This window comes from Anarhichas minor, unplaced genomic scaffold (genome assembly GCF_050575085.1).
Source record: "Anarhichas minor isolate MPS153535 unplaced genomic scaffold, ASM5057508v1 ptg000045l, whole genome shotgun sequence".
NCBI classification, from domain to species: domain Eukaryota; kingdom Metazoa; phylum Chordata; class Actinopteri; order Perciformes; family Anarhichadidae; genus Anarhichas; species Anarhichas minor.
In genome coordinates this window covers 1,153,474-1,179,170 of record NW_027466491.1, presented here as the reverse complement: position 1 = coordinate 1,179,170, position 25,697 = coordinate 1,153,474, and the positions used below count along the sequence as shown (strand labels likewise).

The window sequence follows — 25,697 nt, the reverse complement described above, 5'->3', positions numbered from 1 at the left end:
TCTGACATGACCATGCACCAGAATGGCTATGAGACATGAGGACGATGGGTAAACAGTGAGACACTATAGTTATTCCTTTCTCGGCGCTCATCTTTGTAAGCATCCAAATTCTATATGGCAACACTGCCACCATGTGGTCATCTTTGATCACTGCAACAACACCCAACATCCACCTGCTAATGTAATCCATTGCACTACACAAAGGACACATTGTACAAGAAAATATACACACACCCTTGTTGACATGGGTTTATCTTAAATTATATTTAATTCACCTTTATTGAATCTTTGATTTTAAAACCATACAACAAATAAAGACAAGTGGTAGTTTGAGCACACCAGAGAAAAGCAACAACGACCAGCGTACCGAGAGCATAGAATGTCTCTTTTTTTTTTTGTCCTTTAATCCATGATCCACTGCTGGAGAAAAACTTGCGTGGCCAGCGTTTGTTGGTACTAAGTGCATCTGGTAAAAGAAATGGGCGGTTTCAGATGTGCAGAGGTTCTTCCTGGTCCGTCTTCGGTTTGTAAATCAAAGCTCCTCCTTTGGACTTGTGGTCGTCTCGGACGCTTCCGACCCCTCTTCTTTTTCTGATGAGAATCGAAGCATGAATAAATAATAATACATATTCTAAAATAGTCCAATATATTCTCCTTTAATATTGATAATATGATTGTGAAGCTGAACAGGAATGGATCAAAGAAAAGTGTCATTAATGGCTGGATTGTGACAATGCATATATATTCTTTCTAGGCTGTAGCATCACTAAACTTTGTAGTGGACAACTTTCTGATCAAATGACAACCAAAAAAAAAAAAAGTATACAGCTAAATTACACAACCTGCAGGGCACAGATAATATGACACCAACACTAATCCTCACCTGGCTGGAGCGTCTGGACACACTCTCCCTCTTGCTTCCCATAACCACTGGAGCAGATGCACACATGGCTGCCTTTAGTGTTGACACACTGCTCGTGTTCCTTGGTGCATACCGGCTCTGGCTGGGAACACTCGTCAATATCTGGAAAACACACAACGCGAGGCAACGCTGATACACCGACCTGACCGAAACAAAGTTCTCTCTTCCGATGAGTTGGTCTGTTTTTGAAATACTCCTCATGCATCCTTCTAGAATTGACATACAGCCAAGGGGAGTGAACCCCTTTAAATAGTGAATTATTTACATTATACCTGTGCAGGTGCCCTCTGTGTCTTGGTACCCGGCGGCACAAGCCCGGCACTTATCAGGACCGGCCGCAGTGCAACCGGAGCACACTTTGTCGCAAGCTGCGAAGGACAAAAGCGATTTTATATACATGATGGCAGAAATACACATGACACTAGCTACACTTCATCATGCAGTCGCTATTGTTGCGACCAAGTCTTACGGACAAAACGTGCAAAGCAGAGAACGTTAATTACCCGAGCAGGAGTAAGAGCCTTCCGTGTTGAGGCAGTATTGATCTTCTTCACACGGTGAAGGATCTGCAGAGCACTCGTTTACATCTGGAACACACGACATGTACTGCAGTGAGGTAGACAGTGGTGTGTACACAGACCATGCTTTTGTTTTTCTTGTATACTAGATAGAGACTTTTTACTGGTCCTCATACCAACACAAGCTTCCTGCTCGTCGTCCTCCCAGCCGTCTTTGCACTCATCGCAGTCCTGATTGGTCGCTCCAGTGCAGGTTTTGCAGGACGAGTGGCATTCTGTGCGAGAACAGATTTCACTACTCACTCTTTTCCTTCGTATGTAAATGAGGGTAAGCGATGGCGTCAAAGAAAGAGCTGCAGCTTGTTCACTCGATGTGTACCTGTGCACAGGGAGAAGGTGTCGTTCCTCACTTCGTTGAAGTAGCCGTCGATGCAGTCGAAGCAGAACTCCCCTTCATAGCCGTGGTCACAGCTGCACTTCCCGTTGCCTCCGCGAGTCCCGTCGCCGTCACACTGTCCATTTCTATGACAAGGTGCGTCAGAGCCGCCCACACAGGCTTCAAGACATTAAATCAGAAAGACAACAGAACTAATATTTAACCACTTTTTGCATCAGGCCCTTGTGTATATTTGTTCAACGCATTACTTTTGAGCTAAAGCACATCTCGTCTCACCATTGCAGTCCGGTCCAAATGTTCCCTTTGGACAGCACACTTTGATGGTGTCGATGCAGAACCATTTATGCAGATCGGGATGTTTTGTTTTCCTGTATTGCAACAGGAAAGAAAACCGGAAGACATGAGATTTGTTTGCTTGCCATCGTGGCTGAAACTTAACTGAAACTTTGAAAATATTTGCATTAGCACACACACACACACACCTCTTGAACCACCAAGTCTCAAAATGGTCTTCGTGCTCCTCCAACATGCGGTTGCACTCGAAGCTGCTGCTGTCGCACAGCCCCTCCACGATCTCCATCAGACGGATCTCGCTGTAAAGGAAGCAAAAGGCATGAACGGATAGAAGTTTGGAGATGAGCATGTGCTAACCCATAAGCTGTGTGATAACACAGGAAGTGTTTGTTGCACAGCTTTGTAGGCCTTGTGAGAGTGGCAAATTAACACATTCTGCCACATGCTGCAGTTTTGTCAGCTATATAGTCAAAATGCATATCGCTCATCTACAACTTTGATAAGCTTCTCGCCCCAAGTACAACAGCCAGCAGCTCTGGTGCAAAGCAAACACGGCTCTGATGACCCGGCTCCTGTGGCAGGGTGACCCGGGTCAGGACAGGCTGCACCGTCTCACCTCGTCTCATATTTAGACAGTGTTCTCTCCTCCCAGGCTGTGTTGCCACCTCCAAAGTTCTGCTTTGCTGTTCTGTCAAAGCCCTGAAATACAAAAAAATAGTGGTATTGTTTGTACAGACAGAAACAGTGAAGGGTGTGGATTATGTTTTAATACATTTGGCACCATTTAAGGTAGCAGGAAACATTCACAACAGAGCAAGATAAGCAAACACAAAGGAGAAGCTTATTCGTGTTCTCTTACCTTGTTGAAGTTGTCAGTAACTTGCTGACAGGTAGTACAGGCGCTTTTTAAATCCTTCTTGGCGTCGGTGACTTGAAGAAGTAAAACAAGAGTTACACAGGACAATAGCCGCAGCTGTGGACCGGTGGGCAGCATCTCAGCCGATCAATTGGGACACAGTTTCATATCAGGACACACGTTTAAGCCACTCGCAAGCAAGCTTTCGACTAATGTTAAAGCGCTGCAGGGTTGGACACATCTAAATGAGCTGTTCCTAACATTAAATCTAGGTTTGCGCTGTCTATGCCAAACGCTACAAGATAGTATTTACATGCCGGTTGTGGGGAAAAAAACCGATACGGCTTTAGACTTCCGGGTCTGCCTCTTGGTCGAATTGTGGCTCGCGCTGATTTGCTCAGATTGCCTGTCAAGCAAGTGTACGACCAATCACAAGCCGCCACGCGCGGGACAAACAGTTCATTCCCTGCAATTGGGCTCGTTTGAGATGAGCCAGTCGGCACAATGCATGCCGGTTAGCTTTGTGTCCGACTTGATCCCGACGTCATGAACACGTGGGCAACGATAACCTCACGAGAGCTGATTGGCTCTTGGATTTGACGACAAAACACCACGTTTTGCAGAAAATCCTATTTTTCTGTGTAATTGTAATACTTAACGCTAGATTGTTGGCTATTAGTCTCATGTTGTGCAATGAAGGTTTAATCTAAAAACATATCTTGTGTGGTTGATAATAATAATAAAGATTATTTATATCACACATATCAAAACGAGAAGCAATGTTTCACGACAAAAAAAACAAAGGATAGCATACAATGCAGATACACGCCAGTTTCCACATAAATATATATTTACAAACACACGAATAAATCCGAACGAGGTCTGTAAACTACAAGTAGCCTACAGATTGGATCTAAAATGATATAACTAGTTATGTGACTTCCTCTTTATTCTTTTATTTTGTATGTTTATTCTTTGAAGGCAGCTGGAACCGGAGCTCCTTCATTCCTGCTGCTGTCACACTTAACAATCAACACTGCTTCAGTAGAAACTGACTTAATTCACTCGTGCAATATAAATAGTTTCCTGTCGAAAAATTACATCTGTGCAAAATCCAATAGCAACATGACAAGACTAGCCTATAATTCGAAGGATATGAACATATTTAGCAAAATAGGCCACAATTACTCTTGTGAATGGAGTCGAAAGAGTTAATTTTTTTATTTATTTTTTTACCAGGAAGTTCCAAAGCAGGGGAGGAGCTCTTACCTACGTCACCATGCGAAAATGAAACTTAGTGAGGAGTCAACGGACAAGTTCTTAAAGTGTAGTTAACTTTGAGTATTAAGCGCTGCTGCTTTGAAAACTTCCTCTTTTACAGGTAAGAAAGATAATATAGTTCAACTGTTTTCATTTCCTTTTTGTGTTTCTCGTCACACATAACACAGTTTCAACAGATTATGCAGCCCATTGACTTGAATTGTATGAGTTGTAATTGCATTTGTGTACTACCTCTTGTCCAGATATGGCCACCGCCAGCAGTCTGCTGTCAGAGGACAAGTTCCTCTGTTCCATCTGCCTGGATGTGTTCACTAAGCCGGTCTCAACGCCATGTGGACACAACTTCTGCAGTGCATGTATCCACACGTACTGGGACGGCAGTGACACTTGCCAGTGTCCATTATGCAAAAGACTATTTCCCCAGAGGCCTGAGCTCCAAGTCAACACTTTTGTGTCCGAGTTAGCTGCTGAGTTTAAGACGCTGGTTCAAGTCAAAGCCTCAACCCCAGACCCACAACTTCCTGGAACTGCAGACGTTGTTTGTGATATCTGCTCCGAGATGAAGCAAAATGCAGTTAAATCTTGTCTGACGTGCCTGGTGTCCTTCTGCGAAACTCACCTCGAGCCACATCAGAGGGTTGCCGGTCTCAAATGCCACGTACTGTTAGACCCTGTGAAGAACTTTGACCACAGAATGTGCAAGACCCACGACAAGACAACAGAACTGTACTGCAGGACTGACCGGGCCTTTGTTTGTGTGCTGTGTCTCAAAACCGATCACAAGAGCCACAATGTCGTCCCACTTGAGGAAGAATACGAAGCAGCGATGGCAAAAAGAGACAAGGCGATGGCAAATATCCAAAAGATGACACAATCTCGGTACGAGAAGATAGCCGAGGTCGAAAGGTCAGTTGATGTCAGCCAGTCGGAAGCTGAGAAAGAGAAAGAAGCCAGCGTGCAGGTCTTCACCGACTTGATCCGCTCCATCCAGAGAAGCCAGGCCGAGCTGGTCGGGGTGATCGAGGAGAGGCACGGAGCAGCGAAGCAGAAGGCTGAAGATTTGATCAGAGAGCTGAGGGCGGAGGTCGCAGAGCTCGAGAGCAGAAACGTACAGCTGGAGCAGCTGTCGCAGTCTAAGGATCACCACTATGTTCTCCAGAGTTTCCCGACCCTGCGCTCTCCTTCATACGCCAACCGGGCCGACATTGGCGTTCGCAGTGATCCGTCGTTCGAGGCAGCGAGAGGCGCTGTGACTCTGCTGAAACAGAGAGTTGATGAAATTCTGGAGGAGCTTCCGGAGATCAAAATGAAAAGAATGAGAGAACATGCAGTGGACTTGACCTTTGATCCCGACACAGCATATTGTTCACTTGTCATAAGTCCGGATGGAAAACAAGTGAGAGATGCAGGCACAAAACAGAATCTTCCCTCCAATCCAAAGAGATTTGAAATGTGTACAGATGTTTTGGCTAAGGAGGGGTTCACAGCAGGGAAGTTTTACTACGAGGTGCAAGTGAAAGGAAACACTGAGTGGCTTGTTGGAGTGGTCGGAGAGTCTGTGGATAGAAGGGGTAATAGTAAATCAGTAGAAAATGGTGCTTGGCTCATTGGGCTTGATGAAGGAATATATATTGCATCTACATCACGTTGGGTTAAACTCACACTGAAAGAAAAGCTTCAGAATGTGGGCGTCTTTGTGGACTACAACAAAGGAGAGGTTTCTTTCCTTGATGTGAATTCTAAATCGCGTATCTATTCTTTCACTGGCTCCCACTTTAGAGAGAAACTTTTTCCATACTTCAGTTTTCAAAGCAACACGGATGGAGCCCCTCTCATCATAACCCCTGTACCTCAAACACACTGAGGTTGTTTGTTCTTCGAAGACCACAGAATAGATAACGTTGGTCTCTATTAACACACTTAACAAATCTGCTTAAAGTATTACCAACACATTTGAAATGTTGTATATAATCAAACCATCCTCTTTTATATCTGAAATGTTGTCTGCCCGTGCAGGGATGTATAAAAGAAGTGGGACAGTGGTGTCTTTTGTCGACAGTGCACTTTTCTGTTTATGTGTAGATGTAAACAAATGATTCTAATGTTGCACAGTCCGATCATGATGTATGACAATGGCTGAGGTTATTAGTGCTAGATTATGGTGATATATTGTAAAGTTACTTTAATATTTTGTTGCTCTCATGTATATTTTGATAGGATTTTCTTTTTCAAAATTTCACATGTCGGACATTTTTTTGGTTTGATGTCATTTGAATGAAGATATGCTGTGTATACAGCCACTACCCTGACAATGTGTATCATAGTAAGACTTCTACAAAGGCACAGCACTGGGGGGGAAAAGTCCAGTGTGTAACAACTTCTTCATTTTGCTGGTTTCTTGGCATTCGACACCTCTGACCAGAATAAACGAGACGTGTAGAATCATTTTCTCATGTCATTTCTACCTGTAAGATTCCGTCACATTATTAAACTCAAAGTTCTAAAGCGTCGAAACAACTCTTGACAACAGACATGACCACCACTGTCTGAGCAGTTTGCAGGTTCAGTGTTTTGCGCAAAGACAGATTGACGTCGAGGGGTTTGAACTTGTGACATTAAGGACACCTAAAACTACATCTCACCTCTAACCCCACCCGCTAGAAACCCGGCTCAGTGAGCCCCGGCTCCTTGCAGCTCTTAACATTTTAGGTGGGCGATGCTACTCACCGAATAGAATATCTGCTTTGTGAGATTTCAATCAATAGCAGTCTGCCCACAGCTTTTGCTCCTGCCCCCACACTTGTGTGTGTGTACATTCTCCTCGAGTGTGACGCGTGGGCCAATGTTCTAGTGATGCACTACTGATGCACTACTGCACTACTGATGGAGCTCATTCATAACTGTGACTAGAACCTGGTGTGTTTCATTATATTTCATTAATTGGACACAAGCCCATTTTCTCTAGTGACAAATATCTTGCGATCATTTTCTGAGTCATTTACACTGGATCTTTCGTTACAGCATGAAATGAGTGAGGGAGTCAGTAGACTAATGAAAGAGATGCAGACATCAACCATATGCCATAGAGAATGGAAATCAAACGTCCAGAAGTACCAGATATTTAGACATTTTCCAGGTGGAAGGTAGTATTTATTGTGGATAATTTTTTCATATTGTGTGAATTTTAAAATGGTATTAATACAATTGCATATTTTGTCAGAATGTGTTCCTTTTACACTCACATTTAAGACAAGGAAATTCCAGCGAGACATGCCTTTTCTCTTTGAATTGAATATTGGGATACAATTTACTAACACAACCTGATCTTAGTAGACTTGTTTAAGTCAGCATTTCCACTGCAGGTGAACAACACTTATCTATACAATAAATACTTTGTTACATATATGGTTTTATGGAACAGAAATATGAGTAAACATGGTCCATTTATACTATTTATTATAGTGGGAATTCAAATTAAAGACAAGACTTGTCATAACGTTGCCGCTCAACAAGACTAGTTTTGCGGAATATGATGCAGAATTTGACCAATTTGACCGACATAATACTGTTATGCAGAGGGGGTGGTATAGCGCATCAGCTGGTGCTAACTGCTGTTCAACAACACAAAGAAGAAGAAATGCTCCATTCATGAAACAGGATTTGTGTAGTGACAGTCCACCAGCCCACCAATGTTGCACGGTGTTTAATTTAATTCCTGAACTCCAGAGTAGTAGAAGTTGGGGTCATTTACTTCTCCATACAGATGATGAACCATTTGATCTTAGTCAGTGTATTGGTTTATTTTATGTGTCCTTTAGCAGCACCTAGTGGCAATTGTGAATAGCTGCACTGAAGAGGAAGTGAGCAAATAGGTACGTTATTTTGTGTCCCCCCCCACCAGCAACATTGGTTCCGTCTCAAAGGTGGTTTCTAGTCGGACGTTATTATTAAAGGGGCCAAAAACATGGCTGCCCGCGAAAGTGACAATGGGGACTTTTCTTAGTTACGCAAGAAAAATAGTATTAAAAGGAAGGACTGTCATTTGAAAACATGGGTTTTATTAAACACGTGGTGTGCGCCATGTCCGGCGGCGTCGACAGCTCTGTCGCGGCGCTGTTACTAAAGAAAAGAGGTGAGGAAAAACCATACACACACACACACATGCACACACACTTGAACTGACTTTGCTCATGTTAAATGGTCAGCTAACCAGTTGAAACCGCACTCCCTGGAGAAATACAAAGCCAGACACGCAGCTGTTTCTCTCTCTTTCCCTTCCACCTGAAGGTTACAGTGTAACAGGAGTCTTTATGAAGAACTGGGACTCACTGGATGAGAGCGGGGTGTGCACCACAGAGAAAGACTGTGAGGACGCCTACAGAGTGTGTCGGACCCTGGACATCCCCTTCCATCAGGTGTCCTATGTCAAAGAGTACTGGCATGAAGTCTTCAGGTATTTGCTGCAGCCGTGCGTGCACGAATCACAAACGCGTTTTAATTGTGCAACTCTTTAATGTGAACGCATCATCTGTCTGTTGCCTCTTTCAGTAAACTATTGAAGGAATATGAGAGGGGGAGGACGCCTAACCCAGATATACTCTGCAACAAGCACATCAAATTCAACCATTTCCACAAGTATGCTCTCACCACTCTGGGTATGTGAATCATAATGTGTTCCTACACCGATGTAAACTCATTCCAAACAGCTGTTTAATATCTGGTAAACAGCGGGTGGTGGTTAGAGATCAGAGGATTGAATTGGACTGATTTCAATGTCGGACACACAACACGTGTGGCGTTTCATTCGCGTTGCGCTGTTGTCGACTCAGGGGCGGATGCCATGGCCACAGGCCACTACGCCAGGACGTCGCAGGAAGACGAAGAGGTGTTCCAGCAGACGCACACAGCGCCGCCGTCCACTCTCTTCAGAGACCGATTCGAGACTAGAAATCGTAAGAGTTTATGACAGGGAGTGAAATTTCACCACAGCACCAGCTTTAAGGTCTCTTTAAACTCTCCGTCTCTCTTCCCAGCGGTGAGGTTGTACAAAGGAGCAGATCTCCTCAAAGATCAAACCTTCTTCCTCAGTCAGGTCTCCCAGGATGCCTTGCGACAAACCACCTTCCCGCTGGCCGGACTCACCAAAGACTTTGTCAAAAAGATTGCTGCTGAGGCCGGGTTTCACCATGTGCTGAAGAAGAAAGAGGTAGCCACACATAGGAATAAAGAAAGAAAGATGCGTCAATAGGGATCTATGGATTCACATTGTATACCAACAGTAAACTTTATCTTCTCTAGAGTATGGGCATCTGTTTCATCGGAGAGAGAAACTTTGAAAACTTTATTTTGGAGGTAAGAATTAAACCTCCAAGTAGTTTGTCAACATGACACATTTATTTTTCCTCTCATCTATCATGTATTGACAGATGCATGTAAAATAATACTGTTTTTTTTCTTCTTCCTGTTTCCAGTATCTGGAACCCAAACCGGGGAACTTTGTCTCCATCGAGGACGGGGCTGTCATGGGAACACACAAAGGCATGCCCATTGTTGTTTGAGGCTCTCAAATTGTGAACCTCTCTGACCCAATGAAGAACTGCTGTGTCACTATTGCATTATTATACAGTCCTGATGTAATGGCTCTCACATGTATCATATCTTAGGCCAATTAACACTTAAATCGCTGTTTTCCGCCTCACTCGTGGATATCCTTTTACATTTGTGTTCCAAACTACTGACACTTCAAACATCTCATGGTGTACTTCCTGCTCCTTCTCTTGTCCTTCAGGCTGGTTCACTTTGACGCTGGGCCAGAGGGCGAGAATAGGAGGGCAGAGGGACCCCTGGTTTGTGGTGGACAAAGACACCGATACTGGAGATGTGTTTGTGGTGAGAAAGTTTGTCGAGGTTGTTAAATGGTTAAAACGCTGCGCTAACATTTAGGATTTACATTTAGTGTGCTCACTTTTTTGAAGGTGGAGTCAAGCGTGCAACACTGTTTGACCAACTTTTTCCGTTCCTTTTTATTCCCTTAAATGTGTCGCCGATCAGGCTCCGACTACCAATCACCCGGCTCTTTTCCGTGACACGGTGCGGACAGACCGCTTCCACTGGGTCACGTTTGACCCGCCTCCTGAACTAGTCAAGACCCAGATGATGGAGTGTCATTTCCGCTTCATCCACCAGATGCCTCTCAGTGAGTTTTGTGTCCCATACGTTGATGAAAGAGTGTTAACTGAACAAATAAAAACTCTTTTTTTTTTTTTTTTTTTTGTGCTTTCCAGCTCCCTGCACAGTGACGCTGAACATGAACGGCTCTGTGTGGATCACACTCTCCCAGCCGGTCAGAGCTCTGACACCTGGACAGGTAACACACCTGTGCTACAGCATACAGTGCGATTGCTTGGGCCTGCCAGTAATAACGGCAAAAAGCTTTCTCTTGTTGTAGGAGTGTGTGCACGCTTTCTCAGCCCTTCTTAACGTTCCTCCCCGCAGTTTGCCGTGCTGTACAAAGGAGAAGAGTGTCTGGGTAGTGGGAAGATCATGCAGCTGGGGCCCAGTGAACACACACTCCAGCGGGGCAGAGAACGGATGGCAGCAGCCGCGCAGCACAAGGACCAGCCGAGCCCCGAACCAGCCAGCTGAGACGACCGGGGATGGGCACGAGCTCTGCCTGGTACATTAGGTAGAGCACACTGTTCACGAGGGATCAACTGTGATGGGGAGGCCGTTTTAGAGACCCTAGAGGGGGGATTGTTCTTTAAGTACTTTGATGTATTGATAGGACCAGGACAAGACGCTTTCTGAGGTTATCTGCTGGCTGCTCAGGTAAACTATCTGCTTCCAAGCCTGTGTGTGCTTTGGAGTGGAGACCAGATGCAATAATTTAAATAAATAAATAAAAAGAAAATCAAGCTTTTCCGTCAGTTCACTCGAATATCGGATGTGGTGCTTTGCCTTTATTTATGCTCTGCAACTTCTCCATAGTACATTCATGATGTCATTAGATCTGTTCTGCTGTGCATTGCAGAGACCTGCAGCCTGGCATTATGGTAATTAAGGCAAAAAAGACAGGATATTCATGTATTATAAGTGCTCGATGTATTTTCAATCGCTGCAATTGTGGTTCTCCTTTGGAAAATAAGTTGTCATGACAGAAACTAAAGTCAAGCTCTCTTTTTTTTAAATGTAGAAGAACAATCCACGGACCTAAACTTTTTGTACGGTGAGTTTTTGTCTCCATACAGTCGACGTTCTGACCTGTGCTCTGGAAGAAAAGCTGTCTTTGTTAATGACGCTGGCAGTCTGAGCCCTTTAGTGTTTCTTCTTTATCGTAATAGTAGGAAGCACATTGCACATTGGACATTTCAAGTGCCTTTTCTCTTCAAATGGCATATTGTTGTAAGTTCTTCCTAAACTACGAACTGTAAATACTTGAACACTTACCAGTGACTGAATAAACCTCATAAGTGATGTGTTGTTAATATACAAGTTGTGCACTGGCTGTCCTGCCGCTATTGATCCACAAGGGGGCGCTGTTATACAAGATCAACCTGCAGGGTGAACCTGTTGTTCTCGAGTCAGCATTGTTTCGCACGATCAGCATACTGTATATTCCTATGAATCCTCATGACACTTATGTAAGAACATACTTATACAAATGTGACCTCATCATGTTGTCTTTTTCCAGAAATTATAAAAAAAATGTTTTGGAAGGTTTGTCATCTGTCAGCTGGATTGGGGGGGGGGGACATAAAGGCTCAAACCAAAAATAGCAAGAGAATAAGAAAAGGTTCTGCTGATATATCATCATGCAACACATTCAAGTGAAAATACAAGTTCCAAATAATGAAAATAGAGAAGAAAACACATTACATGGTTAATGTATTTCACTCGTAGATAAAGAGTCGTTCTTATTTTCTGAGAGATCAACTTTGCAAAGAACAGTTACTGTGTGATGACCATTCAACATTCTCACCATGAAGAACACGGTATGTTATTTAAAATAGGTAATAAAATAATAACTTATCAAGCTGTAATATTTTGTGCTGATACAAGTAGTTGAACTGTTTTTTACTCCATGAACACATGAGTAGCAGCTTATTAGAGTTGTGTGACATGTCAACATCACTTTCTAAATGTTGGACATTGAAGTCTTAGTTCAGCTGTTTTGTGTTATGCACCCTCAATGCTTACTTACATTCAGCATGCACACAGTACACCCTCTAAACACGCATTAGGAATTTCACCCAGCTCTCACCCTTATTGTAATAACAATGCACTTGCGCGCATTGGTCACCCGGTCAGGTCCACTTCCTAAATCTCCATGAGAAAAAAAAAGAAGCTGCCCCCACCTCCCCATGAAAGCGTCCCTGAGGGGGGAACGCAGCAGGTTTATGGTAATAAGGCTCCGAGGAGAAGAGAAGGAGGAGGAGGAGGCGGAGGAGAGCCACGGAGCCATTTTGTACTCATTTTAAACTCAGTGTGGGTTAACGCAGCTGCTGCGCGCCGTGGACGCGCCGATGCTATGGATACGGAGCGACTTTTTCCACGTTAAAACTTCACGATGAGGGGTAAAAGCAAAACGCGGTGTTGGGAGAGGGAGAGTTAAGGCTTTTGCGGAGGAGTTTGTGTAAAGTTGAATGGGATTTTGGCAGGTTCACAAGCATGGAGCTACCGATGTGTTGGATTTGGGTTTGTGTCCTGCTCAACGTGCCGCTCGCGGGATGTTTGGAGATACACCTTTCGGAGACTTTACAGCCCGGGACCCTTTTGGCAAACCTGTCGCTCGGCCCCGGATGGACTTTTAAACTTGACAGGACTTTATCCCCAAAATTCATTCAGAGCTTTTTCCAAGTCGAGAGACACGACGGGGTCGTCCGTCTGTCCCACAAAGTTCAGTGCGCGCACACGGCGAGGAACCCGGCGCCTGTTTATTTCAGAACAGGTTCCTTGACGTCTGGGGACGTTATCCTGACACAGTTTAATGTGTTCGTCCACGGCCAGGACTGTTTTATTAAATACAAGAGAAAGAAATCGTCAGGTAAGCCAGACATTCACATTAAACACCTCACGAAACTGGAGGCGACTTCCTGCTTACCGGCAGGTAAACTGCTGCTGAACGTAACAGAACTTTTGCCCACCTTTACGCGCAACGTCGCATTTTTGGACAGCATGTGTGTCGGCAAAGACCTGAGTGCAGTGTTCAGGCGTGGGGATCTGTTCCTGGCCAGTGACTTATGTATTGAGCACCGAGGACAGCCCGAGGCGAGTTTGCACTGCGCGCTGCGCAGCTCTGCGGGCGGCAGGCTCTCCGTGCGGCTGAGTTTGACGCTTCTAAAAGTGCATAAGCAACACGGGTCCGTCGCAGAGAGCATGCTGAGAAAGTCTGGCAGATTGATCCGCAGGGGGAAGCGACAGGTGAACGCGTCTCCCCAGTTCCACCTCCCCAACTATCAGGTGTCCGTGCCCGAGAATGAGCCGCCCGGTACGCGTGTTATCACCCTGAAAGCCACTGACCCGGATGATGGAGAGGCAGGGAGGCTGGAGTACAGCATGGAGGCCATTTTTGACAGTAGGTCCAACGACTTTTTCGACATAGACTCTCAGACAGGGAGCATAACAACCGTCCAGTCACTAGACAGAGAAGTCAAAAACACCCATGTTTTCAAAGTCACTGTAATTGACAACGGCTCCCCCAAGAGATCTGCCACTTCTTACCTCACCGTCACTGTGAGTGACACTAACGACCATAGCCCGGTGTTTGAGCAAACTGAATACAGCGTTAGCATCCGGGAGAATGTCGAAACAGGGTTTGAAGTGATGACAGTCCGAGCCACTGATGGGGACGCTCCCTCCAACGCCAACATGATTTATAAAATCGTCAACGGCGACGGAGTTAACTCTGTGTTTGAAATCGACCCCCGGAACGGCCTGGTGAGGATCAGAGAGCGGCCTGACAGGGAGACCCGGGCCAAGTACCAGCTGATTGTTGAGGCCAACGACCAGGGCAAAGACCCGGGCCCCCGCAGTGCCACCGCTACTGTCAAGATCTCTGTGGAGGATGAGAATGACAACTACCCACAGTTCACTGAAAAGAGGTATGTTGTACAGATCCCTGAGAATGTGGCGGTCAACACCAAAGTCATCCAGGTGGAAGCTACGGACAAAGACGAGAGGAACAACGCCAAAGTTCATTACAGCATCATCAGTGGCAACGTTAAAGGACAGTTCTACATTCACTCCCCCACTGGTGTGATCGATATCATCAATCCTCTGGACTATGAGATGATTCGAGAATATAATTTGCGGATTAAGGCTCAGGACGGTGGCAGGCCTCCTCTGATAAACGGCACAGGGATGGTGGTGGTGCAAGTGGTGGACGTGAACGACAATGCCCCCATGTTTGTCAGCACACCTTTCCAGGCTACCGTGTTGGAGAATGTGGCCATTGGTTACTCTGTAATCCACATTCAAGCAATTGATGGTGACTCTGGAGAAAACGCCCGTTTGGTGTACCGGTTAACTGACACCACGCCGGGCTTTCCGTTCACGATCAACAACAGCACAGGCTGGATCACAGTGAGTGAAGAGCTCGACAGGGAGACCACGGACTTCTACACCTTTGGCGTGGAGGCGAGAGATAATGGGATACCTGTGATGTCCTCCTCAGCCAGCGTCAGCATCACGGTGCTTGATGTGAACGACAACCTGCCCACTTTTACAGAGAAGGTCTACTCGCTGAAGATCAATGAGGATGCTGTCGTGGGTACCAGCGTACTGAAAATGACGGCCGTAGATAGGGACATCAACAGCGTGGTGACCTATCAGATCTCCAGTGGCAACACCAGGAACCGCTTTGCCATCACTAGCCAGAGCGGCGGCGGTCTCATCACTTTAGCCCTCCCCCTGGACTACAAGCAGGAACGCCAGTACGTCCTGACAGTCACCGCCAGTGATGGAACACGCTACGACACTGCTCAGGTGTTCATCAACGTGACGGACGCCAACACGCATCGGCCCGTCTTCCAAAATGCCAACTACCAGGTGATGCTCTCCGAAGAGAAACCAGTCGGCACCACTGTGGTGGTGATCAGTGCGACGGACGAGGACACGGGGGAAAATGCTCGCGTCACGTACATGATGGAGGACAATGTTCCTCAATTTAAAATTGACCCAGATACAGGTGCCATCACGACACAAATGGAGATTGATTATGAAGACCAGGCCTCCTACACATTAGCCATCATTGCCAAAGACAATGGCATCCCTCAGAAATCTGATACCGCCTATGTGGAGATTAGCATCCTCGATGCCAATGATAATACTCCTCAGTTTCTAAGGGACAGATACCAGGGGACCGTATTGGAAGACGCACCTGTCTATACCAGCGTTCTCCAGATCTCTGCTTCGGATAGAGACTCTGCCTCGAATGGCAGGGTGAGCTATACATTTCAGGGTGGCGATGACGGAGAGGGGGATTTCCACATCGAGCCTTACTCTGGTATCATCAGAACTGCTCGCAAACTGGACCGGGAGAATGTTCCAGTTTACAATCTGAAGGCCTACGCTGTGGATAGGGGGGTTCCGCCTCTGAAGGCTGCTGTTCCCATTCACGTGGTTGTCCAAGACATAAATGACAACGCTCCAGTGTTTGAGAAGGACGAGCTGTTCATCGACGTGGAGGAGAACAGCCCGGTGGGGTCCGTCGTGGCCCGGGTCACTGCCACCGACCCCGACGAGGGCACCAATGCTCAGATCATGTACCAGATTGTGGAAGGGAATTTTCCAGAAGTTTTCAATCTTAACATTTTTAACGGCGACCTCACTGCACTCACAGACCTGGATTATGAGACTAAAACAGAGTATGTCATTGTGGTCCAGGCCACCTCAGCTCCACTAGTGAGTCGGGCCACTGTGCACATCCGCCTCGTAGATATGAATGACAACATGCCGGTGCTGCAGAACTTTGAGATTATCTTCAACAACTACATCACCAACAAGTCCAACAGTTTCCCATCAGGAATAATAGGAAAGGTACCAGCTCATGACCCGGATGTGTCGGATAAGCTGCGGTACAAGTTTGAGTCTGGAAATGAGCTCAATCTGCTGCTGTTGAACGAGGACACTGGGGATCTGAGGTTGAGCAGGGACCTGGACAATGACAGGACCCTGGAAGCACCCATGACCATCTCCGTGTCAGGTAAGAAAGACATCTGAACATGTCTTCTTCCTTTTACTCTATTTGCAAGCTTTTTCTTTCTCTTTCCATGTCAGTTACATGTGTAACAAGGTGCTAAAATGTGTTAAAGATGGAAATTTGAGTCACCACGTGTGATGCATCAACACTCTGCCGAGTCGATATATAGAATCTGCTGTTGAATAGAGACCGAGGGCAGGTTTCGGCTGTGGTGTGTTGACTGTATGTTCAGTGAGTGGTTGCTGCAGGCTCTATGCAGGATCCGGTTGTGCTGCTTTTGTGCCATTTGGGTGATAAATGTTCTGTGTGCAAGTGGTTGGTTGAGGTAATAAAAAGGTGCTATTAGCAGGTCACCCTGATAACTGAACCTGCTTTGTTGTTGCAGATATGTGGGCAGGCATATGCACACGCATGATTTCCCTCCCTTAGAGCAAATAGGCCGCATTCTTTGAAGTGTCTGAAGGCCTGGTGTAGGTGCGCTGCAGGGAGATTTATGTACATCTTGTGGCAAGATGTCTCCCAAGATTTCCCCAGAATAACTTACCACGATGTGCATAGTATCTCACACAAACGGCGATCTTGAACGAAATGGAAGTTTTTGATGCAGTTTTGTTTTGGTGTAACTTTCTGTAACATGAGTAACATGAACATCAATGATTGTTGTGCGTTCATATTACAAGGACATGCAGGGAGAAAAAATGCCTTAACTTGCTTCTTTTTCCCCCACTACAGAAGCAGACTTTGTTCTTTCAAGTTAAAGATTAGACAAATGCAAACACGGAACATTTACACCTAAACTGGCAGCGTAACGGCAACAGTCAAGCACACACACACACACACACACACACACACACACACACACACACACTTTGCAAGAAACCGCAGTGATATTAATCAAGCAGTTGAACAGGCAGGATAACTCTAATCCCCCTACAGAATAACTACCCTGTCACCTATTGACAACTGGTTGCTCAACCTTCTTTCTTTCTTATTCTTTTCTCGTTCTCCATCTCTCTCTGTTAGTTGATCTCTTAAAGCACATTAAGTCCTGAAATGGGCAAACGGCCCAACACAGCCTCAGCTCACCCTCTCTCTGTATCATTCTATCATCTCTTTAAACTAAGGCATGCCAGCCTATCGCACAAACTGACTCTAGGACTATAAATGAGCTCAAAAAATGGACCAGGATGCACTGGGGCAAGCCCACATTCACAGTATATAATCGAATCATGTTTGTGGTTATTTTAACTGTGCGCTCTCGATCATTTTGACGGTTAGAAATAATTCTCAGAACGTTTTGCAAGCGAGAAAGTTTTTTTTGTTTTTTTCTTTAATATTTTTCTTTGATCATTTCATTTCAGGGGCATTTCAGCCTTTGAAAGCAGTAAAGTAGTTCTTGAGCTGGACTTAAACCTGCATTGTTATACACCATGGTTCATCGGGCAGTGGAAGGCTTCACCCCCCAGTCGCCCCCCTTCTTCCTCTACAGTGTTTTTCTTAAAGGACTTGTTCCCTGTCCTTTATCTTGGACAAAAGACGGACTGTCCTTTTCTAAGTGCTTTATGGTCGTTATAGACGACCTGTGGAGCGTACGAGGAGGCAGCGACTGACCACAAGCCGTCCTCATTCACTTACATCGCATTCATGTTTGTCGAAAACAGCTGACAGCTCTTGCAGTATCCCTGACAACAGTGAACTCATAATGGTCCCAAAGGGGATTGGACCCCTTCATTACTTGCAACCATGTGCGCACACACACACGCAAATATAAGTAAGCACGTGGTCGCGTACAATTAAACAAATTGTCCCCCTCCCCCCTTTTTGGTGGCTCACACTGATGTCAAGTGTTAGGTAACCATTACCGCTGGTGTCTTGACCTTTCAACCCCGGGCTCTTGGGAGAGGAAGGCCTCAGGGGATTGGTGAGCGAATAGCACTTTAACAAGAGAGACGAGTCTCTGATTGTGCCTCTGGCTCAAATGGTCTCCCATATTCTCTTTTGGCATATTTAGTTTTATTGCGTGGTTGTTGTCTTTTCTCATTCCCCGGCCCCATGTAGGGGCCCGAGTCGAACTGGGTCCAAATAATGCTCTGACTATGCGGTAGAGTCTGGCTTTACATCCACAGATCTCGTTCCTGAACCTCCAATATGTTTTATTTCTGAGTGCATCAGAGTTATCAGCTCATTATGTCTGCTCACATCAGCATTGATGTCCTCTGTCCATGATTGATGAGATTAATCGGAGTGCATTAGCTCCGTCTTGCCTACGTACTTAACCCTGATTATTATTCCTGATCAATTAAACAAAAGACATCTTGACTGCGGAGGACATTATTCTCCTCACATCCTGCTAATCAAGGCTCTCCCTTGAACCTGTCAAAGAAGTGCACAGGTGCTTTTATTGTGGCGAACAGAAGGCCCGAGAATGTTTCTGAAACACAAGAAGGCCCTGATACCTCTCCCGAGATACACTGGCTTTACACACTCTGCTAGCCACAACACTATCTGTCCTCGGTCCCTCTCCCCCTGTGCTTGTGTGTGTGTGTGTGTGTGGGACGGTAGCTCTGTGACTCGATAGCTAAGGGCTATGTGTTCTCTTTGTAAGCGCTCTTATCTTAGCTTGTCAAATTTCACTTAAAACCTTTCTCTCTGTTTTTTTAATAGCGGAGTATCTGTCAATATCGAACTGCCACAAATAACGGAGTTGTACAGTATTTCCGTGTGGTGCTCCTTTAGCCTTGCTTTCTCTTCTGTATTTTAAACTAGACGTCACTGAGCCCTATCCAGTCAGTGACAGGTCTGTGATTTCTTACAAGTTGAAATTAGTCCGCAGTGGTACACCCTTGCATCACCATTTCTCCAATTTGTTATTGTGGTTGCCACGCAATTAGACTCTCAGACCAGCTGGTTGATCTCCAGAACTGACAGTCAGACCCATTATCTAAAGCCAAGATTCACCAGCACTTGGCTGGCTTCTGTTGTTATTAATGTGCCTCGGCTGTCAGCTGTCTAGATAATTAGTGATTTTGCTTATTCGTCCATGTAACCACCACATTCTTTGATCAGCTCCAACCAAACTTGCCGCTTCCTGATGTGCAATAAGCATCGCCTAATGTGCACTGGAGTTTTTTTTTTCTTTCTTTCCAGGAAACGTTCTACCTGATAAGTTGGGCTCACAACAGCCAAAGTTAAGGCTAGCACCGACTGGCTATAGGTGGAGTCGTGTTATATCATTCAGTGATACAGCATAGCAGATTCCACTATAGCGTCTTCTTTCCACCTCGGCTCTGATCTTTTTCCTTAACTTTGGTGAGCGGGACGGCATGCCGCTACACACACACACACACACACACACACACACACACACACACACACACACACCCACACACACACACACACACAAACCCCTCCTGGCTGTCCTCCCCCTCTTTTCCCCCATGGGGATTTTTTTCACAGAGCTTCCATGCCTTTGGTTTGGCTCTTAATCCCGTTGGAGGAGTTGCATAGCTCAGCTTTTTAACATTTCTGTTCTCGTCCGCCTGCCCCCCTCCAACACACACTTTCTCTGCTTCCTCTCTCAATACACATAATTAGATTCCTACTGTGACACAAAAGCTTTAGCTTCAGCTTTTGTGCCTACTTTATGCGTGTACTCACTGACCTTCCACTTAAAAACATTCCTGTGAAAACCGCTTTATTCATAAGGAAAGACAAGTATAGTTGTCTCTTCGTTAGGAGGCCCAGTTGCTGTGCAATAACCTGTGGAGTATTGGGCGTGATGCGTTGCCCTCTGTATGCATTTTGCAGCTTTTCATTCATTCTCTCTTGCCACATCATCATCATCACCTGATCCAGCAAGTTCCTCTGTTCATGGGACAAACCTCCTCCTGTCAGACTTTCTGTTCCCATTTTTTTACCTTATTTTCCCCGGGTAACCGTCTTGCGTTGGATGTTTCGACAAACGAGAAGCGACTCCTCGCTTGAGCGCGGGCGTGGCGGTAATGACACTCGTGACCTCTCACCTGTGAGATCAAAGTGGGACATGGGGTCTTACACACACACGCTCAGCGGTGAGAAATGACCCTGAACTCTTTCTACACATGACTTATGACCTCCCAACCTTGATGGATGGGGCAGGGAGAGGAGGGGGGGAGTTGAAGCACGGAAGGCACGTGTGGATGAGAGATCTTGTCTATGTGGCTCTGAGATGTCCGTATTCCTTTGTTGCTTAAGTCAAAATCAACAGAGGTAAAGTTGAATAACCACAATGACAAGCACGTGTGTGTGTGGGGCGAAGTCGTTTCAAACTGCTGCAGTCTGCATAGACAGAGCCTGTGTGCTTCAGTCCTGTCTGCAGCAGCTCATATGTTTTTCCTGCAGTATGTGTGTGAGATATGCTGCCATTCCCGGGCTTGGCACCCTCAGTAACTGATATTGGGAGATCCCATTCATTCCTAAGATATCGCACACTGCTGGCTTTAAGCTGCACCCCTCTCCACATTCCCCTCTGTGTCCTCCCTCCTGCTCCTATCTCACTGCTCTTTCCTCTCACCCTCTGACTCATTGTCCCCCCCCCCCAATGTCTTCTCAGTCTTCCTTTGTCTCCCTGCGCTTTTCCAAAGAATGCACCCGTTGCTTTACCGTGTGCCTGGAGAGTGTTGCCGTCCCGCCGCGTGGTTGTCGGAGCTAAATCTGTCCCTAGTGGTTACAGAAACTTATTCGATTACTGTCCGTCTCGCCTTCTCTGTCCGTCCACATGCCTGTCTGCCTCTGTGCCCGTATATCTCTTTGCCTGCATTTTGCACACCAGAGGACGGCGCAGAGAACACGTGCAGGTGTAATACCTCGTCTCCATGTCTCTGTTTGTGTGTTCAATGAGCGAGAAAGGAATTGCACTCGTGCTTAATCTCGTAGCATCCACCGCGGGCTTTAATGTTTGGGTCTGTGCGAGCATGTGTGCCTCCGGGCCGGAGTTTGAAGTGTAAATACCAGGGGGATCAGGACCGGTCACTGTTTGACTCCACTGATGTCTGAACACCCAATTGCAGGCTAGAGAGAGGGGGGGGGGGGGGGGCGTTTAAGGTTCCAAGGGTGTCTGCCGATGCCGTCACTGCCTGAGAGAAGGAATAGGTGATTGTGGGATAGGTTGGGGGCAAACTGCTCCCTTTACCTCGCAGGAAAAATGACTTTGTTTGACTGGAAAGATGCTAGAAGAAGTTCGGTTTCATTTTTTTAAGTTCTTTGTATCCGGCGACAGATGTTAGTTTTAACACTCCTATCACTGTTTGGCATAGTCTCTCCCTAATCTGTCCACCTTAGGCTACTGCAGCCATCTTTCCTTCCACACTCTTAATCCATGTGCCGCTTTTTTATCAAGATCGGTGTTTTTGCTTCCAGCAGGAAATCTCTCTGATCGCTGTGCTTGTTTCCCGTCAGAAACGGAGGTGACTTCCCAGCATGCAAGTGTGTGTGCTGCGGGGGGGGGGGGGGGTTGTTTGTTTGCAAACACCCATGTTTTGTGTCCGGGTTGAGCAAGGTAGAGGTGGTGGTATTCAGAGGGAGGTTGTAATTTGAGTGTATAAATGAGTTTTTAATATATATGAGTTTGTGCTATTTGGTGATAAAGGCCTCCATCTGGTTTACCACACAGATGCCATACACCCTCCTTTCCCCTCTCTGTCTCACACACACACACACACACACACACACACACACACACACACACACACACAGGCAGGGTTATCTCTCGTTTACATGCTGCCGGACAGTGATTTCACCACTCAAACTCCAACAGGTTTTGGGTGGTGGAGGGGTCGTACTTGATTGTAACTCGACACACCTCTCTCAGTCCCTTTCCCTTTTCATTCTCTCCACAATCAGACGACACAGTACTCCCCTTTGTCCCGCTCGCCGAGGAGGCTGGGAGAGCATTGCGGCTCGCCGGCGGCTCACGAGTGTGACATTACATGCGTCACGATGCACGGTGACCAGCTGCAGGAATGTTAAGTGGTGGAGAGCTGGGGGCTGAGGGTGTATACAGTGCTATCTAGCCAGAGTGAATGACAGGTGTGACAGTGAATGAGAAGGAGGCAAAAGAAGAGGAGAAAGAGGAGATGATAGGGGGACGGTTGGAGCCTCGCTCCACTGGTGTCCTGTTGTGCGGTGTTCACACAATTGTGTCTCATGTCTGATTTTGTGGGATATGTTTTAGGAATTCTGTAGGAACCCGCATGATGAACTGACAGTGAAGTCCAAAGATGAGTTTTGGGAGGACAAATAACAAAAGACTTCATCTTTATGTATCTGTTTGTCTTATTTATGCTTTTTAAGCTTTAGGCTTCGACACTTGACCCCGTCAAGCCTCTCTGGTGCCAAGTTATGGCAACAGTCTCATGTGAATGACATGACATTTACTTGTACAAATTTAGATATGAGCGTTCAAATACCAGTCATGTGTAGGTTGCATGCCATGAGGTCAGACTGTTTACTGATGTACCGCATCTAATTATGTGACTGAAGTTCATGTGACTGTGTCAACACATGAAGCCTTAGGTTCAGAATCCGTTTTCTATGTCTCACCGGTTACTTTAAAAACACACAGTTTGCCCTTTAGCTGCATAACTGACTTTTCAACTGTTAGAAACCAGACTTCAGCCCGAGGTGTCCAGGCTGTTCTTCATTCTAGACCGAAGACCAGAGGAAGCCAAGTGTTCATCATCAGGGTCTCAGCAATGACGAACAACCGGCCTGAGGAGCTGAGGCCTGTTAACTCGGTGCAGCCTTGTATAACTATTCTTAAAAAAAAACACAGATTAGGAACATCAAAGACTTAAGAGCACCATTTAATCCGTGTCAGAAAGCAATCAGCAGCTGTTCTTCAGAGAGGATTGTACTCTGTGTGCTGAAATACTTTGGGTGCTATTACTTCGAAAGCAAATCTTGTATCTTAAATGTATCACGAAGGATCTGAAAAGTTAAAGGAAATCGACAACTTGTTTTAACACTATAGTTCTTGTGCGGATTGTAAAACATTAATCGGTGAGCTTTAGAGGTTACAGATTCAGGCTAGCCGTTCCCCCCTGTTTCCAGTCTTTATGCTAAGCTAAGCTAACTGTCTGCTGGCTGTACTTTCATATTTGGCATACCAATGTAAGAGTGGTGTCAATCTTCTCATCTAACTCTCCGCAAGAAATCCAATAAAAGTATGTCCCGAAATGCATCAGTTATTAAAATTGAATTCTTTGTCTTTTCTATTGCTATCTCATTTATTATTGGCTGTTTAATCTATATTTGAGAGAAGTCAGGAAGGTGAGAAGAAGCTATACAAAATGTCAACTTCCCGCCTATTACAACCCTACTTTGCTGTTTGGAGTGTACCCTGCAACCTCTGCTCTAATCCTTCCCTATGTCATTACTTCTGCCACGAACTGTAACTTCATATCTCATCCATTACTAAGGACCAACCCCTGCTCCCTGTGTGTTAGTCCTACGTGTAATGCATTGGGCTACGATCCTCACAGCTATTAAGGCTTGGCATTGGCACTGACAATGCAGGTATTAGGATGAAATGTCAAACGGCTTAAATGGATTGAGTTCACTGGCACAAACGGACCCATAATTGTTGAACGTTGAAGTTCCGTTGCTTAATCCAGACCTAAACAAAAAAAGGTGCCCTTCTGGAGGAATTGTTATATTTACAAAAATAACCTTTGATACAAGAAATTACACTTTATGGTTGTGAAAAATATTTTAAAGTAGACTAGAAAAGTTTTTTCAGTTAAGAGTTTGTTAAGGGTTTGTTAAGAGTTTGGATGAAAACATTTCTGTCAACGCGTTTCCTGAAAACTGACACCATCTCATAATTGGACTTCCTTATAAACTCGATTGGGGCTTCAACACTGACCCTCTACGAGTGTTGACTTTGGACTCCACAGAGAGACTTAATGCCAGATTGTGTTCTCAGAGGTGTCAGTTTTTAGTCATTCCCCCTTTAGCGACAGCCAGAGAAGGAGCCGGTGACAGTTGTAATCCTGACGGTTAATAGCTCGTGTGTGGGAACTTGTTGATGCACGCTTGGCTCTCAAATTGTTGCCCCTTTGTGTCTTACTATCTGTCAAACAGCACTCGACTTTCCCCAAATGTTATCTTTTCGATTAAGTGGCAATCGTGCGTAGATTACAGGTGGTGTTGATGCATCTATAGATCCTGCGTCGGTGTATTACTGAGGTGGCTGGCAGCGTGATATACAGCCATGCTAGCAGTCTAATTACAAAGCCTTTTAATCTCGGCAACTATGTGTTCTCCACATTTTTTAGGGTGAGGCTATTTTTAGCGCACAGTTTATAACTATTGGATGGATTGTTATGGAATTTGGTCCACCCATCCGTGTTTTTATTTATTTATTTTGAATTATCCAATACTTTGTTTTATGACCAAGTACCTGCAAAACAAATTACATTGTTGTCATCCTTAGCTTGTTACTTTGTCTTCAGTGCTAATTAGCAAATCTTAGCATGCTAACACACAAATCGAAGGAGGTGAACTTGGAAAGCACACCTGCTAAACATCAGCAAGTTAGCAGTGTCGTTGTGAGCATGTTAGCATTTAGCTCGGAGCAGCTAAGTACAGCCTCGCAGAACTGCTAGCATGGCCGTAGACTCAAAGTCGTGTTAGCTCTACGTAGGTTTTTATTTGCAGAACGGATGCTAATTTTCTACTGTTATGCATTTGTGACTCTGTTGATCCCTGGAAGGATACTTATGTTTACCCCCTCTGGGGAGGTCAAGTGCAAAAGGATTTAATGTCTTGCTCAGGGGCACTTCCGTAGCCTGGATGTTTACTGTCATGAGGGGATTTGAACTGGCAGAGGAACATCCCCCCCCCGGGCGTCATCACGGGCGTCACCTGACAACCTCCGTGACAGCTTCTGTTCTGCTCTGACAGCACCTTTCTGTCTTGTCAGCTTTAAGGGGGAAATATGTGCGCGCACAGTATGCACTCATTTTGCATTAACACACACAAGAGCACATGGAGCATCGCAGGCAAAGCGAACACCACACCCTAGGTCACACTTGGCTCCTAAGGGCGGAGCGGCTTAGGCCTCTGTAAGCATTTCAAAGGCACAGGCTAAGGCGTGCGGATTGAAGCTTTGTGTGATTTATCCAACACCTCCAGGCCTCATCTTTTAACAGAGAGGGAGAGACGATGTAGACAGAGGGAGCTCCGAGGTG

The 25,697-nt window shown here is 45.6% G+C and overlaps 4 protein-coding genes across 4 annotated transcripts in view; 3 read left to right on the top strand and 1 right to left on the bottom strand.

Moving 5' to 3' along the window:
• Positions 1 to 249: 249 nt before the first annotated feature.
• creld2 (CRELD disulfide isomerase 2) lies at positions 250 to 3,346 on the bottom strand. Its single transcript, XM_076111400.1, has 10 exons — positions 2,991 to 3,346; positions 2,748 to 2,830; positions 2,320 to 2,430; positions 2,114 to 2,205; positions 1,820 to 1,996; positions 1,617 to 1,715; positions 1,426 to 1,509; positions 1,195 to 1,290; positions 884 to 1,024; positions 250 to 591 (listed from the first exon to the last, which is right to left on the bottom strand). Exons 1-10 carry the CDS (start codon positions 3,123 to 3,125, stop codon positions 533 to 535), a joined length of 1,077 nt encoding a protein of 358 aa, XP_075967515.1. The 5' UTR covers positions 3,126 to 3,346; the 3' UTR covers positions 250 to 532.
• Positions 3,347 to 4,247: 901 nt separating this feature from the next.
• LOC142970914 (zinc finger protein RFP-like) lies at positions 4,248 to 6,734 on the top strand. Its single transcript, XM_076111398.1, has 2 exons — positions 4,248 to 4,368; positions 4,511 to 6,734. Exon 2 carries the CDS (start codon positions 4,513 to 4,515, stop codon positions 6,130 to 6,132), a length of 1,620 nt encoding a protein of 539 aa, XP_075967513.1. The 5' UTR covers positions 4,248 to 4,368; positions 4,511 to 4,512; the 3' UTR covers positions 6,133 to 6,734.
• A 1,464-nt stretch (positions 6,735 to 8,198) lies between these two features.
• Positions 8,199 to 11,987, top strand: trmu (tRNA 5-methylaminomethyl-2-thiouridylate methyltransferase). The gene is made up of 11 exons (XM_076111399.1): positions 8,199 to 8,400; positions 8,556 to 8,721; positions 8,817 to 8,923; positions 9,098 to 9,220; positions 9,302 to 9,474; positions 9,567 to 9,620; positions 9,740 to 9,806; positions 10,057 to 10,157; positions 10,320 to 10,464; positions 10,553 to 10,635; positions 10,764 to 11,987. Exons 1-11 carry the CDS (start codon positions 8,319 to 8,321, stop codon positions 10,911 to 10,913), a joined length of 1,251 nt encoding a protein of 416 aa, XP_075967514.1. The 5' UTR covers positions 8,199 to 8,318; the 3' UTR covers positions 10,914 to 11,987.
• Positions 11,988 to 12,735: 748 nt separating this feature from the next.
• Positions 12,736 to 25,697, top strand: part of celsr1a (cadherin EGF LAG seven-pass G-type receptor 1a) — an 80,174-nt gene continuing 67,212 nt past the window's right edge. The window contains exon 1 of the mRNA XM_076111397.1: positions 12,736 to 16,470. Within this exon, the coding sequence (XP_075967512.1) occupies positions 12,936 to 16,470 (3,535 nt within the window). The 5' untranslated portion in view covers positions 12,736 to 12,935. The remainder of the gene's footprint in view (positions 16,471 to 25,697) is intronic.